The sequence below is a fragment of the Phocoena phocoena genome, chromosome 1, assembly GCF_963924675.1.
Source record: "Phocoena phocoena chromosome 1, mPhoPho1.1, whole genome shotgun sequence".
Lineage (NCBI taxonomy): Eukaryota > Metazoa > Chordata > Mammalia > Artiodactyla > Phocoenidae > Phocoena > Phocoena phocoena.
The window spans coordinates 4,552,185-4,568,954 of record NC_089219.1 but is presented as its reverse complement, the minus strand read 5'-3'; the positions used below and the strand labels follow the sequence as shown (position 1 = coordinate 4,568,954).

At 65.0% G+C, this 16,770-nt stretch overlaps 2 protein-coding genes across 4 annotated transcripts in view; one reads left to right on the top strand and one right to left on the bottom strand.

The window, feature by feature from the left end:
* The first annotated feature begins 742 nt into the window (after nt 1-742).
* Nucleotides 743-5,312, top strand: TNFRSF25 (TNF receptor superfamily member 25). Its single transcript, XM_065890315.1, has 11 exons — nt 743-764; nt 1,088-1,254; nt 1,794-1,911; nt 2,098-2,232; nt 2,579-2,746; nt 2,840-2,918; nt 3,691-3,746; nt 3,845-3,952; nt 4,147-4,184; nt 4,638-4,818; nt 4,990-5,312. Exons 1-11 carry the CDS (start codon nt 743-745, stop codon nt 5,310-5,312), a joined length of 1,395 nt encoding a protein of 464 aa, XP_065746387.1.
* A 1,228-nt stretch (nt 5,313-6,540) lies between these two features.
* Nucleotides 6,541-16,770, bottom strand: part of ESPN (espin) — a 30,777-nt gene continuing 20,547 nt past the window's right edge. The window contains exons 8-15 of one of the 3 annotated variants that reach the window (XM_065884783.1): nt 15,802-15,963; nt 15,516-15,711; nt 14,148-14,174; nt 12,893-13,038; nt 12,553-12,816; nt 7,912-7,991; nt 7,810-7,821; nt 6,541-6,688 (exon numbers count right to left, since the gene is read on the bottom strand). In XM_065884783.1, the coding sequence (XP_065740855.1) occupies nt 6,541-6,688; nt 7,810-7,821; nt 7,912-7,991; nt 12,553-12,816; nt 12,893-13,038; nt 14,148-14,174; nt 15,516-15,711; nt 15,802-15,963 (1,035 nt within the window). Of the gene's footprint in view, nt 6,689-7,809; nt 7,822-7,911; nt 7,992-12,552; nt 12,817-12,892; nt 13,039-14,147; nt 14,175-15,515; nt 15,964-16,770 lie in introns of all 3 variants that reach the window. The other 2 variants (XM_065884793.1, XM_065884774.1) reach the window with 2 other exon arrangements.

Here is a 16,770-nt window from a genome sequence, read left to right as displayed (position 1 = left end):
GCCAGAGTGCTGGGCAGGACCCCTGCCACCGCCCCCAGGGCCCAATTTGCACTTTGCCAGACTGGCTGGAAGTGGAGGAGGGCTCAGCAGAGGCCCAGGCCCAGGCTGCAGGGCCCTGTTACAGCCACCACTGTCACTAACCAGCCTGCGCCTCCGCCCCCCAGCCTAGGCAAGGTCCCTTGCCCAATACCCCCGGAGTCACCAGCTCCAAGCCTCTGGGCTGGGCTCCGGGGCTGGGATCCTAGGCAGCCCTTCCCACCTCCACCCTCATCTGGCCCCAAATGGGACAGTTCCCCTGCCCTCGCCTCCCTCCCTCCCTCCCTCCCTCACTCACTCCCACCCACCCACCCTCCCACCTACCCACCCACCCAGACCTTGGGTTGGGCTCTGTGTAAAGTTGCATATTTATTGAGCTTTTGATTCTTTTATAAAGACTTGTATATACTCCACCGGAAAGAGTCCTTTGCTTCTGGAACGCCCCCCTTTCCGGACTCAGCTGCACTTGGGCGCCTCCCTGGGCTCCCGCCCCCTCCCTCTGGTGGGGCCCCGCTGGAAGAGACTGTGGGAGCAGAAGTGAAAGTCGGGCAGAGATCGCCTGACCAGTACTCCCAAGATCAACCCCTGTCCCCTGCCGCAGACATGAGGCCCACCACTAGAGCCCCCCACGAGGTGCCCTCCCCCACGTGGTACCTTAGAGAGCCCTGCCCTGAGCCACCCGTCTGAGCTTATGCCAGGGTGGGCCATGGTCTCAGGCTCTGCTGAAAGTGCCCCCTAGGACTCCCCTCCAGGGCGGGGGGACGCCACGCAGTACGTGGGGAGGGTGGCTGAAGGCGGGCTCTGAGGCCCAGAGAGGGGAGGTCGCCTCCCTAGGAAGCGGTGGTCTCAGGGTTGAAGCTAGAACCCAGGCGTGGGACCTGGCTGCAGCCCTGTGCTGTGTGCACCTTGCCCACCAACCGCCTCAGGTGAGCTCAGGTGCGGGCTTCGGCCTGGGGGCTCGCTTCCTGGTACCGGCGGCCCCGCCCTGCGCCCGCCCCCTCCCCTCCCCCTCCCCTCCCCTCCCCCTCCCCTCCCCTCCCCCTCCCCCTAGGCGGGCTCTTCGGGCGGCGCGGGGTGGGCGGGGCGGGCCTGCGGGCGCCGGCCTGGGCCCCACCCGCGGCGGGCGGAGCGGGGAAGCCCGGGTCGGGTCGAGGGCCCAGCGTGGCGCCCAGGGCCATGGAGCCGCGGCCCGGGGCGTGTGCGGCGGCGCTGGCTGCGGTGAGTGGGGTCGCGGGGGCACGACCTCGAGCCTGGCCGGGACCTGAGTCCCCGAGGCGGCGGAGGAAGGGGACGCGGGGATGGGGTGGGGGTGGGGATAGGAGCCTCCGATCCTGCCTCGCTGGGGGCTGGGCCGGCCCCTCTTCCGACCTAAGTTAGAGGTTCAGCCGGGGTGGGGGCCCTTCCGCCGAGAGGAAACACCCTCTCGGGGCGGGAGGGATCTGGGGTCCCCAGGCAGAGAAAGATCAGGGCCCCCCACCTTAGCAAGGGCGTGGGTGGGGGTGGGGACCGCCTGCTGCCTAGTCTTGAGGGAGGGGCTGGCGGGCGCCCTCTTCTCTGCCCCTCCCAAGCCTGGTCTGTGCACGGGGGGAAGGAAGTTAGTCCAGAGCCCCACCGATGGGCACCCCTTTGGGGCAAGAACCTGAGAAGTGGGCTGCTCTGTGGGCAAGTGCTGGGGCCCCTGAAGGCTGGGGAGACCGGGTAGAGAGAGCCCCCCGCCTGGGCAGCCAGGCTGGGAGCCAGCAGCCCCTGTCCCCCAGGCCCTCCTCCTGCTGCTGGGTGCCCAGGGCCAGGGCAGCACTCCCAGCCCCAGGTGTGACTGTGTGCACAGCTTCCAGATGAGGAGTGGTCTGGTCTGCTGCGGGGGCTGCCCAGCAGGTGAGCGGCTGAAGGAGTGGGAGGGACGTGGCAGGAAGTGAGGACCGATGGGGCAGGCGGGGGTCAGGAGGGCTGGGGAGTGATGGTAGGCAGGCCAGGGATGGGGCGAGGGGAGGCTGGGAGGGAAGTAGAGAGCCCGGGATAGGGAGGTGGCAGCCCTCTTTGACCCCAGGCTGGGTTCCACAGGGCACTACTTGAAGGCCCCCTGCACAAAGCCCTGTGGCATCTCCACCTGTCTCCCGTGCCCCCGGGGCACCTTCCTGGCCTGGGAGAACCACCACAAGACCCGCTGTGCCCGCTGCCAGGCCTGTGATGAGGAAGGTACGGGGCTGCCTGGTGCTTGGGGGCAGGGCGGCTCTGGAGGACAGGCCCTGGCCGGGGTCCTTCTGAAGAAAGTGGCTGGCTCGAGCCCAGCCCTTGGCTGGGAGAGCCCTGTGCACACCCCACCCTGGGGCCCTCTACCCTGATCCTGCCTCCGGATGCCTTTGTGCCCTCTCATCCTGGTGACCTTCCAGCCTCTGCTCTGTGGTGATCTCCACATTTCTCTCACTTTGGGGGTGGCCCTGTCTCTGGTCTCCTCATCTCCATTCTCCAGGGGACCTGTCCTGCCTCTCTGTGGGGCTCTTTGGCTCTGACAGCCTCTGCTCTCCCCCGTCTCCCCTGCCAGCCTCCCAGGTGGCCCTGAAGAACTGCTCGGCGGTGGCGGACACCCACTGCGGCTGCAAGCCAGGCTGGTTCATGGACTGCGTCGTCAGCCAGTGTCCCCACAGCTCTCCCTTTCGCTGCCACCCGTGCCCAGACTGTGAGGCCCTGCACCGCCGCACACAGGCCCCCTGTGGGTACCCCCGATCCGGGCCGTCTACTCCCACACCCCCTTCCCCTGCCTCCTCCTCTCCCGTCCTGACCCACACCATCTCCCGGACCGCAGGTTACAGCGGAGACACTCACTGTGGGACCTGCCTGCCCGGCTTCTATGAATACGGCAACAGCTGCATGTCCTGTCCCACGTAACTTCCTGGCTGCCCTGGGCTGGGAGAAGGGAGGCTGGGAGCAGAGTGGGGATCGAGGGTAAGGGAGGAGGGGGCTTGACCCTATGGTGAGTGGGTCCCACCTCAGGCAAACACTGGATGGTAAAGAGAAATCTGAATTCACCTTACGTCGGATACATAAAGGGGCATATCTTCACTTTATGTCATACTTTGCTTTAGTAATCCTTCCAGCCCTACGTTAAGGATAGGATGGTGTCACTTACAGAGAGAGTCGCCTTAATATAGTTTCAAAACTTGGGCTGAGACTCAAGATCTGCCCCTTGTTCTCCTTGTTCTCGGAGGGATCTTGGGCGAGTTACTTCCCCTCTCCAATCTGTGGGCTCCCCCTCTGAACATGGGAGTGTTAGTGGCTCTCCCCAGGGCTCGGATTAAGGGCTGACTAACTTTACTCACGCATCTGCTCCGCAAGTGTTTCTGGAGCTTCTGTCATTTCCAGACACCGTTCTAGGTGCTGGGGAAACAACAGGGAACAAAACAGGCAAATCCCAGAGTTGACATTCTGGTGACCCTCAGTCTAGTCTAGAAGAAGCTCAGTAAGTAGTGTTTGTTGTTACTGTTATGGACACCAGTGACGTTTCAGCAGTACTTGGGGAACATTCTTGGGTAGAGTGAGGCTCTCAGCAGGGAAGGGCCTCCAGGATGGAGAAGATGTCAGGTGGTCCGGAGCAGTCCCACCCCCTCCCCCCGGCGTGTACTCCCTCACCCTCCACCGCGTCCCCTCCCCTTGCAGGAGCACCCTTGGGGGCTGTCCTGGGCCCTGTGTGGCTGTCTGTGGCTGGAGGCAGGGTAGGTGGTGAAATGGACACACCAGTGGGAGAGCTGGGATGGGCCGAGGGGAGGGTGGGGGATGGCTACCACCCGCCACCCACCATCTGCTCTTTCAGTGTTCTGGGTCCAGGTGCTCCTGGCAGCCCTGGTGGTCCCACTCCTGCTTGGTGCCACCCTGGCCTACACATACCGCCGCTGCCAGCTTTGCAAGGCCATAGTTCCTGGTAAGCGCACGTGCGCGCGCCGCGCCCACGTTCCTAGAGGCCTGGGGTCAGGATGGGTAGCCCAGAGCCCATTCAGCCTGATCCAGTGGGGGAAAACTGAGGCAGGGAGCGCTGGGAGTGGGTGCTGAGGGACGCAGGTTCCGGAGCCTTGCCTGGTTGCCGGTTGCCGATTAAACTCTCTTGGTGTCTCTCAGCAGGTGAAGCTGGGGTGGAGGCCCTGACCCCGCTGCAGGTAAGATTCTCAGTAGTGTTCCAGGATGAGAGTGAACAAGCCTTCCGGAGCTGAGCGGTAGGGCCTTATTATAACTCGTGATCCCAGCGCGGTGCCTGGTAGCTGGCACGGAGTAGACCTCACGAACACATGTGCTGAGTTATCAGTGAGTGAGAGCAGCTCAGGGCCCGTCCTCAGGTGGCTCTGAGTCTACGGGGGTCCAGACAGGTAAACAGGAACGAACAGCTCAGTAGGAAGAGTGTCACCACGGTGAGGCCTCTACCAGGATTGGCGGAACAAGGAGAGGGCAGCAGGGGCAGGGCGTTCCAGGCAGGATAGCTCCTCTACTGGGTCACAGTGAGAGAGCATGGCCACCGGGGGATGTTTGCTGACTGAGCCAGGGATGCCCACCCCCGGCCAGAGACCCCAGAGTCAGGCAAGTGGGGCTGACCTGGGGCCTCTCTTGGCTTCCAGGCCACCCACCTCTCACCCCGGGACAGCAGCCCCACCCTTCTGGTAACACCCAGCAGCAGTGAGAAGGTCTGCACCGTCCAGCTGATAGGCAGCAGCTGGACCTCTGGCTCTCCCCAGGCCCAGGAGGCGCCCTGCCCAGAGGTGACGTGGTCCTGGGACCAGCTGCCCAGCAGAGCTCTTGGTAAGGGATTTCAGGGGCCTGAGGCCTTGACCCCATTCTCCTGAGTCCGAGGTGATAAGCTGTGCTTTCCTGAGGCCACTTGCCCACTTCCCGTCCCCTAACTGACCAGGCAGACCTCCCTGCCCGGCGGGGCCCCTGCCCGCGTTCCCCATTGGCTCTCTCTGGCCGCAGGCCCACCGCCCCCGCCCTCGCCGGCGCCCCCTGCAGGCTCGGCGGCCGCCATGCTCCAGCCGGGCCCGCAGCTCTACGACGTGATGGACGCGGTGCCCGCGCGGCGCTGGAAGGAGTTCGTGCGCACGCTGGGGCTGCGCGAGGCGGAGATCGAGGCGGTGGAGGTGGAGGTCGGGCGCTTCCGCGACCAGCAGTACGAGATGCTCAAGCGCTGGCGCCAGCAGCAGCCCGCGGGCTTGGGCGCCGTCTACGCCGCCCTGGAGCGCATGGGGCTGGACGGCTGCGCCGAGGACCTGCGGAGCCGCCTGCAGCGTGGCCCGTGACTCCGGGGCCCACCCGCCACTTCGAGGCTCTGGTGGCCCTTGCAGAAGCCCTAAGTACGGTTACTTATGCGTGTAGACATTTAATGTCACTTATTAAGCCCCTGGCACGGCCCTGCGTAGCAGAGCCAGCCAGCCTCACCCCTGCGCGCCCCCAAGGTTCCGGTTAAGGCGAGGAAGCGCCAACGACCATCAGCTGTTTCTCGGCCTGTGTTTGGCTGAGGCCTTGGTATTATTAAAAATCTATGAAGAAAAGCTGCTGCTTGGTGTTTCCGCGGGACTGGGGATGTTAAGCGGCCCAGGCTGGGTTTTCCCAGGGGCGTCGAAAGGGCCAGAAGTCTTGCCACCCACGGCGGAGGCCAGTGTGGCCCTTAGCCCAAGCCTGCCCCTCCGGCTCCGCCGTGGCCCAGTTACCCCGAGGAGAGGAAGTCGCGGTGACGACGAGTTAGAGTGAGCATGAGCCCCGGGCGGCCGAGAGAGCTTTAATGCGGGTGTGAGATGGCAGGGACCGGGGAGGCAGCAGTTGGAGACACAGCTTCAGGATCCCTCGTCCTCCACTCACTCCACCAGGACCGTGAAAGCGTCCGGGGAGTGTGGGGCCTGGCTGGGGACGGCGCGCAGACTTGGAGGTGGGGCGCCGGGAGCGGCAACGCTGTCCCGACGGGCAGTTTGCAGTTTTCATCGTTTCTGGTAAACAAATGACTGAGAGGAAACCCTCGGCGGGGATGGGAAATGCGGCCGGGGCTAGGCCGGGCCCTGATCTGGGTCAGGGAGAGAGGAAAACCCCTTCCCCGAGCGCGGGGCCTGCCTCCGCCCAGGATGCGCCAGCGACGCGGGTTCCGGGGTGCAGGGGAGGGGGCGGCAGCAGGGCGCGCGACCCGCAGGAAACCAAGGTCACCACCCACGGGGCTGGGGAGAGCTCTGCACACTTTGACATTCAACGAACATGCAAATATATGTAAGTAGGCATGCAAATAAGCAGCGTCTTTTTGCGTCAACAGCTTGGGCACTTTCTCTGGGCGACTGCGGCGGCGGGCGCGCTCCAGCGTCGCCCGGGGCTGGGGATGCGGGTGCGGGGGAAGGGGGGGTGCCCGGGGTAGGGGTCAAGGAGGGGTTCCAGCGCGGGAGGGGAGGGCGGCGCGGCTCCCAGCCTTCGGCCCGGGCCTGGCAGGCTGGGGCGGGGTCTGGGGGCGGCCCCAAGCTCGCGAGGCTGCGAGCAGGAGGGCGGCGTCTAGTACTTAGCGATGTCCCCCTTCTTCAGGATGATCTGTCGCTGCCAGGGCGCCAGCTTGCTCTCGTCGTAGCCGAGCGTCCGCAGCTTCTCCGACTGCTCTTTCTCCCGCTGCATCTCCTCCTGCTTCTGTCGTTCCTCCTCTTTCCTGGGCATGGGGTGGGGGGCACAGTCCCGGGCAAGGGTGAGAGGGTGGGCCAGGCCCCATTTGGGGGGGGGGTCACCGGTGACAAGGAGTGGGTTACTGAGGGCAGGGGCTGGGTTGCTGGGGACAGAGGCACTCATGAATGGTAGGCAGGGCAGTGGGTTGTAGGGGTAGAAGGTGACTGGGGACAGGGGGTGGGTTAGGCGGCATGTGGGCGGGATTGCTGGGGACAGAGGAGCTTGACTGGGGGCAGACTGGGGTCACTGGGGGACACACAGGAGCTGGGAAAGCGAGAGGCTGTAGCTGGGTTATCGCTGGCTGGGGGTGTTACTGGAAACAGAGGTGCCGGGTCACAGTGTGACGGAGAGCGAGGAGGGCGTGGTGCAGGGGCTAGGACCCAAGTTCGTGGGGACTGGGGTTGGGCTGCTGGGGAATAGAGGGGCCACATCATTGGGAGACAGGGGCTGGGTGATTAGGGACAGGTTATTAGACCATGGCTAGATCTGCACTGGTGATGAGGTAGCCGCTAAGTACGTGTGGCCGTTTGATGAGCGCACGAACTGTTGGCACTGAGATGCCCTGTAGGTGCAAATGCTCATCGCATCTCGCAGACTTACTTTTAAAAAAGAGTGTAAGACATCTCAATGATTTTCATAATTATTATTATTGGGTTAAGTAAGATAGACTAATTAAGTTCACTCATCTTTTTATTTTTTCACCGTGGCGGCTAGGAATTTAATATTACATATGTGGCTCAACTTATACATCTATCAGACAGCACTCGGCTAGATTACTAAGGGCAGAAACTAAAGATCTGAGGGACAGATGCTCTAGGTTATCGATACTGAGGTTGGGTTAACTGCAAGGCAGAAAGGCTAGGTTAACGGGAGATGGGGGCTGGGTAATTGGGGACAGGACATTACAGCGTAAGAGCAAGACTTTGAGGTGCAGTGGGTAAGTTCCTGGGGGAGAGGGGTCTGGCGGCATTACTGGGAGCAAAGACACTGTGCTAACAGGGCTGAGTGACAAGGGGATGTGCTCAAGATTGGGGCTGGAGGAAGGGGCCAAAGGACTGTGACTGGGTGGGGGGAGGGGACACAGGTTGGGCCCAGCCCCACACTCACCGCTTCTGCTCCCTGGAAGAAAAGAGATGGCGTTAGTTGGTGCCACCACCTCAGGGACATGCTCAAAACACCCTGCCAAGCCCCGCATCTTCCTCAGCTCACCTCTCCTCTTCCAGCTTCTTCCGCAGGATGTCCCGCCTCCAGGCGGGCATGCTGGCCAGCCAGGCCTCCTCCTCCTTCTCCTGAAACACAGCACAAGGCTTCAGGGCCAGCATGGGCTGGGACACGGGGGTCAGCGGGGGTGGTCCCCCACCCAGGGGAGCTGCATGAGTCAGGGACAACGGGACACAGATGGGGTCGCAGGAAGAGACTCTTTTGATGTCCTTCTATAGGGCAAATGGATGAGGACTCAGGCCCCCGTGTCCCAGAGGCGGCGCCAGAGAGGTCAGAGCTGAGTGTAGGAGGCGTAGGAGAGGAGCAGAGGGGGAGACTCCCCAAGGTGCGGGGGTGGGGGGCAGGGTGGGGTGGATAAGATGGCTCCAGGCCCCTGGCCCAGAATCTCTGGGCAGACTCATACGTGGGCCTCCACAGATCCTGTCTGCTCAGAGAGGCTCAGGCCGGTCCCTGGTTCCACTGTGAAGGACCTTCTCTTCCATGCCTGTCCTATTCTGAGAGCGGGTAGACGCTAGCTCTACAACCGTGTGGCTGCAATGACATGGGGGTGGGGGCATCCAACACAGGCAGCTTACAGCAAAGTGTTTTATTACTTGCACGTTACAGAGGAGAAAGGGTCTGGACACGTCACACGAACACTGCACATGTGGCTCCCTTGACCTCAGCCAAAGAGGTAGCTATGAACTCTAGTGAAAAACCAAAGAAAGAGAGAGAGCCACACTGCCCCAAGGGGGACCCACAGTCCCGCACTCGGAGGGGCTGCTGCTTCCACCTGGCTCCACACGGAGCCAGGCATCGCTGGAGAGCCAGAGGGGGACACCTGGTTGGCTCTGTGCCATGCCCTGCCCATTCCGGCCAACACCCCACAACCGGCCACCGTGGGATCTCAAAGGCTGAGGCAGCCTGGTTCTGGGCACTCTGGCTTTTCCAAGGCCACTCGTCCTGTCCTGGTTTCTTCCTGCCGTATTCTGACCTCTGGAGGGCATCAGACAGGCATCCAGGCCGGGTTAAGACGCTTGAGGGTAAATTCCGAATTCTGCGGCTCAGATGTCAAAAAGCTCTGCCTCCTTCTCCTTCCAGAAGGAGAAGCTGCGGTCGATGTACCGGCAGATGTCCTCATTGCTGAACTCGCCCATCTCAGATACCAGCTCCAGGGGTTCTTCGGCGGGGGCTTCGGAACTAGGAGGGTCCGACGTCGGGGGAGGCGCGGCTGGCGGGGGTGGGGACGGGGGCTGCGGCTCAGGGGCCGGCGCCTCTGGCTGCCCTTCTGGCCAGTCGCCCGTCTGAGCTGGAGCGGCCTCTTCGGTCGGCTCCCTCTCTTCCTTATCTGTCCCTTTCTTTTGCTCTTTCTCCACCTCTTCTTCCCGGGCCGGCTCAGCCTCCGGGGTGTCTCCGAAGAACTGGCGCCTGAGGTCCTCGAAGCCGTCGCTCCAGCCGCGCCGGCCGGCCTCCACCTCCTCGAGTACCACGCGGTGGAAGAGACGGATGAGCTCCCAAGGGTGGCTGCCCAGCCGGTCGAACATCTCGTAGCACAGCAGGTGGCGAAACTTGCGCTCCTCGCGGCTCAGGCCCATTTCGAGCAGCTGGAAGTAGCCGAGCATGAAGAGGTCGAGCGTGAGGCTGTCGTAGCGCCGGGGCGCGCCGCCGTCGAGGGGCGGCAAGAAGTGCTCGGGCCAGTATAAGCCGTGTGACAGGCCCGGGCCGCGAGGCGGGCGCGCCGGCACCTGCCGCAGCAGGCTCCGCCAGTGGCCCAGCAGCTTGCCCACCACCTGCCGCTGCTTCAGCAGGCGCAGCAGCCGCTCGTCCGGGCCATCGCCCGCCGGCGGCTGGGAGGCGTCGGCTGCCTCCGGGCCGGGGTCGGCGCCGGCGGCCACCACGCGGGGCAGCAGTCTGCGCAGGCGCACCTGGGCGTGGCGCCCGGGGCCGCGGAAGGTCCACTTGCGCCAGTGCTCCAGGAAAAGGTAGACGATGCGCTCCTTGCGCATGTCGATATAGTCCTGGACGCCGCGCAGCTCGGTGGAGGGTGGCGGCCTGCGCGCCAACTGCTCGGGCTCGGGCAGCGCCGCCTGGCGTCCTGGCGCCTCGGGTGGGCCCAGGACGCCCAGGGGCTCCCCCGCGGCCGGCAGGCCGTTGGCGGCGGCGGCGCTTGGCTCGCCGGTACCGGCCACCACGTAGTCCTCCTCGAGGATGGGCTCGCGGCGCGGGGCGCCGGCGGGCAGAGAGAGCTTTCGGGGCGGGCCGCGCGCCGGCGCCGAGCCCTGGGCGCGCCGCTCGTAGGTGGCGCGGAGGTGCCGCACCGAGACGCCGCACTCGAGGATCTCGCGCGCCACGGCCTCGCGGCACCAGCTGAGCGAATGCGAGCGGCCCAAGCAGAGCGGGCCCGGCCGCCAGGGGGCGTCGGTCAGCGGCGGCAGCGGCTGGCCTGTGTCGGCGGCAAGTAGCTCGGCCAGGTACGCGGGCCGTCCGCCCAGCGCGGCCAGCAGCGTGGCCATGCTCTTGAGCAGCTTGGAGATCTTGCTGCACCAGGCAGGCAGGCTGGCTGCGCGGCCGTGCATGCGGCGCGGGTCGACGGTGAAGCGCGGCGCCGACAGGGCGGCCGAGATGGGCAGCAGCTGCTCCAGCTCCAACTCCAGCTGCTCCAGGCGCGCCTCCAGCTTCTGCGCCTTGTGCAACACTTGCAGGTTCTCGATTTGCTGCTCGATGCGGAGGATGTCGGCCTCGGTCATGAGCTCGCCGAAGGGCCCGAGGATGCCGTTGTACTCGCGGGAGTACCTCCAGCCCTCGCGGGGGTAGCAGCACGAGCTGGCGGCCGTCAGCTAAGGCGGGGAAGACAAGAGAGGGGAGGGAGGCGCGTCTCCCTCTGGCCCGGCTCCCGCAGCGGCCGCCGGGGGCGCCTTTTGCATGTCCCGGGTGGTGTAATGGCTCCGCGGGGCTGCGTTTGCAGGGACGGGCCGCGCCTGGCCGGCGGGCAATTACACTGGGACGAAGCTTCGGCCCAGGCCGCCGCTCCAGGCGCTGGGCAGTGTCCACTCTGGTCGCTGGCAGGGACACAGCCGGTCGTTGGGCGCTGTTGCAGAGGCAGGGCCGGCAGATGGGGTCTCCACACCTGGCTTGGTCGCTCATTACACCACCAAAGGAACATGCAAAAGGCGTTGAAGCTGCGACAGACGGCAGCCCTCTCCCTCCCCATCCAAGGTCTGCGATTTCGAGGCCAGATCCCAGCGAGGCCGCACCTCACCCCAGGCAGATGACCCCTAATCAAACTCCCCTGAGGCCCAAGACCTCCCTGTGCGTGCTGTCACTTTTACTGCTGAATGAGAGGCCCTTAAAGTGGCTGAAGCTGTGGCTTTCACCCCTCTTCCCACCCTCTCTGACTCCTGGAATAATACTACAGCTTTCAGAGCTAGGCTTGCCAGGCACTCATTGTCTCATCTGTTCCTCATTTTAGTGCCGGGTTTTTCCAGCCCAGGTGGAGGGGAGGGGCTGCCGCCACCTCCTCACAGGCCTCCCAGTTCATCCCGGCCCACCACCGCCCCCCACACAAAGATGTTTCCCAAATACAAATATGACGATGCCAACTTCTCGGCTTAACCCCACTCCCAGGCTCTCCACTACTCCAGGAGAAAGTCCATTGTCTTCAAGGCCAGGCCTTAGTTATCTGGCCACTCCTGACATCTCCACTCCACCCCCTTCAGTGGTAGTGTCTTGGAGCTACCACACCCACTCTGACCGTCAGGCCTCCCCGGTCCTTCCTGCTCGCTCTTTGACCCACTTCTTCCCCTGTCCAATTCTTCCTCACCTTCCCAGTCTACCTGAGACATCACTCTCTCCTCCCCTACCACCACCCCAAACCCAAACAGGATGGTCGGTTTAGGGCTGCCCCAGCCCTCCGCCCTCCCCATCAGAGCACCTGCACACCTGCTCACTCTCACATTGCCCTGTTTTGTCTCCTTGGGGGCACTTATCACCCGACTAACGTGCTGTGCTTGCTTGTTGGTTGACACCCACCCCCGCCCCAGCCCCCCGGCCCTGACATATTCACCGTGAATCCCCAGAGGCGACAACAGTGTGTAACACATAGACGGCGCCGGGGGGGATGTTTGTTGAGCAGATCAATGGCAAACTATCCTGCCAGCCAGGGATGATCAACCCATCCGACAGATGAGAAACCCGAGGCTGGATGAGGCTCAGCATCAGTGGAAAGTGGTAGTTCAGGGAAAGAGCCCAGGCCAGTCTGACTACGACCAAAAGCCTCTTGGCTACTCATGGGGTCCCTTGGATGAGACAACCTCACCCGGGAGCTTGTCAGAAGCGCAGAATCCCATCCCCACCCAGAGCACCTGAATCAGAAAAAGCATTTTAATAAGATCACGGGCGATTTGAGGGCATCTTAGACTTTGATAAACACTGCCGTCGCATTAAAGGACAGGCTGTTGTGGGGTGGTGCTGGCGGTGGAGACTGGGAACCATCCCAGGAGAGGGGTGGTGGTCCGATCGTGCTTTTTCCCCGAAGGTAATGGGAGCCGTCTGAGGCTGAAAGGCCCCGGGCAGATTGGGGGATGATGTGGGGCATGGGCTGCGGACCCAGCTGCGGACCCCAGGGCCCTCTGGGAGCCCAACCCCGCCCACCTTCCGCCTCTGCTCCTCCTCCTCCCGCATCTTCAGCTGCAGCTTGCGCACCATGACCTGGCGCTTCCACTCGGGGATGGGCCGGCCCTGCTCGTCGTGCGTGGGGATGAGCGCCTCCACGTCGAGCTGCACGCCCGGCGCAGGGGTGGCAGGCGGCGCCGGCGCCACGCTGCCGTTGAGCAGTGGCTGGGACCCCGCGGCCGGCGGGGTGGGGCTCCGGGCCCGTGACGGTGCCGGCGAGGCCGGCGGCAGCGGCGAGTCGGGCTGCGGGGGAGAAGCGGCGGGGCTGAGTGCCGGGTGGTTGGGGTCGAGGGGCTGGGGCGTCTGTCGCATCGCCTACCTGGGAGGCCGGCTGCCCACTGCCCGAGAACACCGTGGTCAGCCCCTTGCTCTGCGGCGTCGGCTTCAGACTCTTGCCCGCCTTGATCTCAGCCAGTAGCTCTGAGTTGTCGCCCGTCGGGGACATCATGTTGAAAGACTTGGTGCCTGCGCGGAGGCAGGAGAGGAGACGCTGGCCTGGTGTGAGGCCCGCGTCCCCGCCACCCCCTACCTGCCCTCCGCTGCCCCCTTCCCCAAGTCAGCGCAGGCCGGGGCCTTCCCTTGGGCTCAGAGGGCAGCTCTCCAGGTCCCGGGTCCCGCAGGCAGCTCTCCGGGACCCCAGAGGCGGGTCCTCGGCTGGCAGCCCGCGCAGCCCCTCCATCCTCCCGACCCTACTCACGGGGTGTGGAGCCCCCGCCTGGAGGCCCCTGGGAGTTCATGATAGCTCCTGGGCCGGCCCTGGGGCCTCTAGCGTATATCTCTGCCCAGCGCACTGAGTGCCGAGCTCCAGAACACTACCTGGGGCCAGCCACCCGACCTTTGTCCCGGCTTCCCCGGCCCGGCCCCGCCAGGGTGGAGCCTCTCTCTGGCCATCTCTCTGCACCAGCAAACCCCAGCGACCCTTGGACTGAGTCACCTGGGGCTTCCATGGCTATAGAGTCGGGACCCTGGATGCCAGAAGCCAGCTGGCCCCCTTCCCCCCACCCCCACCCCCACAGACAGACACGCGCGCAGACGCACTGGTTGCAAGCCCAGACGGAGCACACTTATGGCAAAGCGCAGCGCAGCTCCGGTGGACCCGGGAAAGCCGAGACCTTACTAAGGATATAGGGTCGGGGCACTCAGGACGAGGGGCCAGGCGGACGACACGCAAATGCGAGGCGCGGAGTTTGCATTTTCCGACGAGGCCGGCGGAGGTGAATGGAGTTGGGGGAGGGTTGTCTTTAGAGACTGAGGAAGGGGTCAGGGCTGGGTGAGGGGGAAGAAGGGGGCCAACAGCTTCTGGGTTCCCCGGGCTGGGGATCCCAGAGCGCGGTAGTGGGAGGGGAGAAAGGGAAAAGTGCCGGTGGGCGCCGGCTGCGGGCTCATTTCTTTAGGCAAAACCGTCTGCCCGGCACAGAATGCGGGTAGAACCTGTAGCGTCCAGGACCCCTCGCCTGCCGGCCCCTGGTCCCGTCCTTTCCTCAAGACCCCAGCCCGTCAGCCTGGCTTTTCCTGAGCGTGCCCTGTGCCCCGCCCCCGCGCCTCAGCCAGGAGCCGCGCACGCAGCTACTCACTCTTCCTGTGTCTCAGCACTCTCACTTCTAGGGGCCGACGGGAGAGAAGTGACAGCGCAGTTAGGAGAGGGAGGGGGCCGGGGTGAGGCTAGGACATCACAGAGAGCAAGAGAGGGCCAGGGAGGACAGGAGGAGGGGAGATGCGCGGGGGCAGGCGGGGCGGGGGGGTGGTGGTGAGAGGAGGAACTTGCCGGTCCGTCTGACCCTGGCTCAGGCTGCTCTGGGGCTCCACAAGGGTGGTCCGCTCAGTTCCCAGCTTTGTTGGTGCCCCTGAGGGCTGGGATGGGCTGCCATTGGCCCTGGCCCCCTAGCAAGGGCCTCAATCTTGGCATTGGGATGGGATAGGGCACCCAGCCCAGGCTCTGCTGCGAAGGGGTGTCTGGAGAAGCCCAGAGTCCATTTTTCTTCTGTTCCTAGTTTCAGCCTTGCTCCAGGCTGCCAAGAGAAGGCACTGACCTCAAAGCTGGGGGCCTTTCTGGATGCTCAGCTAACGGTGGACATGCTACCATGGGCTGTGGTCTGCAGGGGCTGCAGCTCCATAGGTACCCCAAGGAGCCCAGGCTGGCCCTACCCTGGACGCTACTGCAGCCTTGCATCCCTAGCCAGGGAAATGAAGCTTTGGATGATATCACTAAGCATGGTCCCCAAACCGAGTGGCTGCGTGAGGGGAGCAGCTCGGCCACCCCCTGCCGGGCTGGAACGGGGGCATCAGCGCCCAGATACCGCCTCCTGGGCCTCCCAGGAGCCCCGGCGTGCAGGAGGCTGTCCCGCATTTCAGAAGAGAAGCCCAGGAATCCCGGTCACCAGTCTAGCTCTTAAAAAGGATGCTCGGGGATTCAGCAGGAGGGGGAGGGCAGCGCACGGTGGGTCACTGGCCTGGACCCTATAGCCAGGCCTGGGGCCGTGGCTAGCTTGGGAGAACAAGGGAAAGCAGCCAGGAGTGGAAGAGTGACTCAGGATAGATGTGGGGCAGGAAGAAGGTTGGCCAGCAACCCTGCCTCCTTGAAGCTAATTCTACTTCTCTGAGTTTCCCCCTAGCACCACCAGCTCATCAGAAACAGCAGCCAACAGAGCTGGGAGGCCTTCCCTACTGGGTGGAAGGCAGGGCCGGAGAGGGAAGGGGACTTGCCCCAGGTCACACAGCCCTGTCCTGCTCTGGCAGGACCTAAAGCAACCCCAAGCCTCCCCTTAGGGTCAAGTCCTCATTGGGGTGGGGCTGCAGAGAGAGCAAAAGAGGAAGCACCAGGGCAGTGGCAGCTGTCCGGGGCGGTGGCGGGGGCGGGGGGGGGGGGGGGAGGAGGGGGTCTTGGTTTCCCTCCCCCTTCAGGGATAGCGCCGCCCCCCATCCCTCAACCCGCCCCTACTCACTGCCAGTAGACGAGGAGGAGCGACGCTGCCCGCAGCCAGGGCCAGAGCCCTCGAAGGGCAGAGGAGGAGCGGGCGGCGGCGAGCTCAGGGCCTCGGGCAGGGGCGGCGGCGGCGGGGGCGGCGGGGGCAGCTCCCTGGACGTCTTGGGGTCCGCGCCGCAGCCGTTGTGCACGTGGTTCCCGGGGAGCAGCGCCGCCTGCGGGGGAGCGGAGGGGCCAGCGAGTGAGACGCGGGCGGCCCGGCCGGGTCCCGGGCGGCCGGCGGGTGCGGGCTGGCGGGCACGCACCTCCTCGCTGTGCGCCATGCCCGGGCGCGCGGCCAGCGGCTCCCCGGGGTAGCGGCCCAGCTGGCGGTAGTAGTCCCCCGTGCTGGGCTGCTTGCTGAAGGCGCGGGGCTTGCGGCTGGAGTCCTGCCTCCGCAGCCCGTTGCGGCCGTCGCGGGAGCTCAGCTGCGGGAAGACAGCGGGCGAAGTGAGCTTCGGGCACTTGTCCCTTCCGCCTCCCACATCCCTCTCCCCGCCTCCCCAACTCTTAACCTTCCGGGGGCTCGTGGCGAGCCGCGGTCCCAGACCCTCCTGTTCTCAGAGCGGGGATGGGGCGAGGGTCCTGCGGGCCTCGGTGAAAGGGCACTCTCGGTCGGCCCCACAGGGAGGGGCTCTGGGCGCGGGCCAAGGGGCGTAGGGGCCCCCACTGTGGCTAGAAGGGGCGGGCCGAGGGGCGGGGTGGCCCAGCCCAAACGCCAGGGGGAGCTGGAGAAGGGGTAGCTCGCAGCTTAGGCAGCGCTAAGGCCTCAGCCGTACCCCACTCCCGGCGACCAGACGGTCCCACGCGAAACCAAGGCTTCGCGCAACCCTCCTTTGCGGGAGTTTCGCCCCGAGGAAGTCCACTGCTTGCCCAGGGCCCTCAGCCGCCCGGCCCCGGCCTGGGGCTGCTCCTACCTGCGACCGTGCCGGTGGCCCCCGCTGTGCACCTGGCAGCGGGGGCGGCATGGACTCGACACCTGCGCTACCTGATCCTTCCTCTCAGGTTACAGCCCAGCCCGCCCGCCCGCGCCTATGAGCGCCTGAGAGCTCTGTCGGCCTGACATCACCCAGGGCCTGCCAATCCCGGGCCGAAACCCCCAGCAGCCGGGAATGCCACGGGGGCGCCCACTGCTCCGCCAACACCTGGCTGCTGCGCCGCGCCTACCCCACAGGCCAGATGTGGCCCCACCCCCCTGCGCCTCTCTCCCTCCGTCTGGGCTGAGCACCCCAGGC

Coding starts and splice junctions, on each gene's coding strand:
- TNFRSF25 (XM_065890315.1), top strand. CDS start 743: ATGGTCTCAGGCTCTGCTGAAA. Junction 765..1,087: donor GGTCTCAGGCTCTGCTGAAA/GTGCCCCCTAGG, acceptor CCCTCCCCCTAG/GCGGGCTCTTCGGGCGGCGC. Junction 2,233..2,578: donor CCAGGCCTGTGATGAGGAAG/GTACGGGGCTGC, acceptor CTCCCCTGCCAG/CCTCCCAGGTGGCCCTGAAG.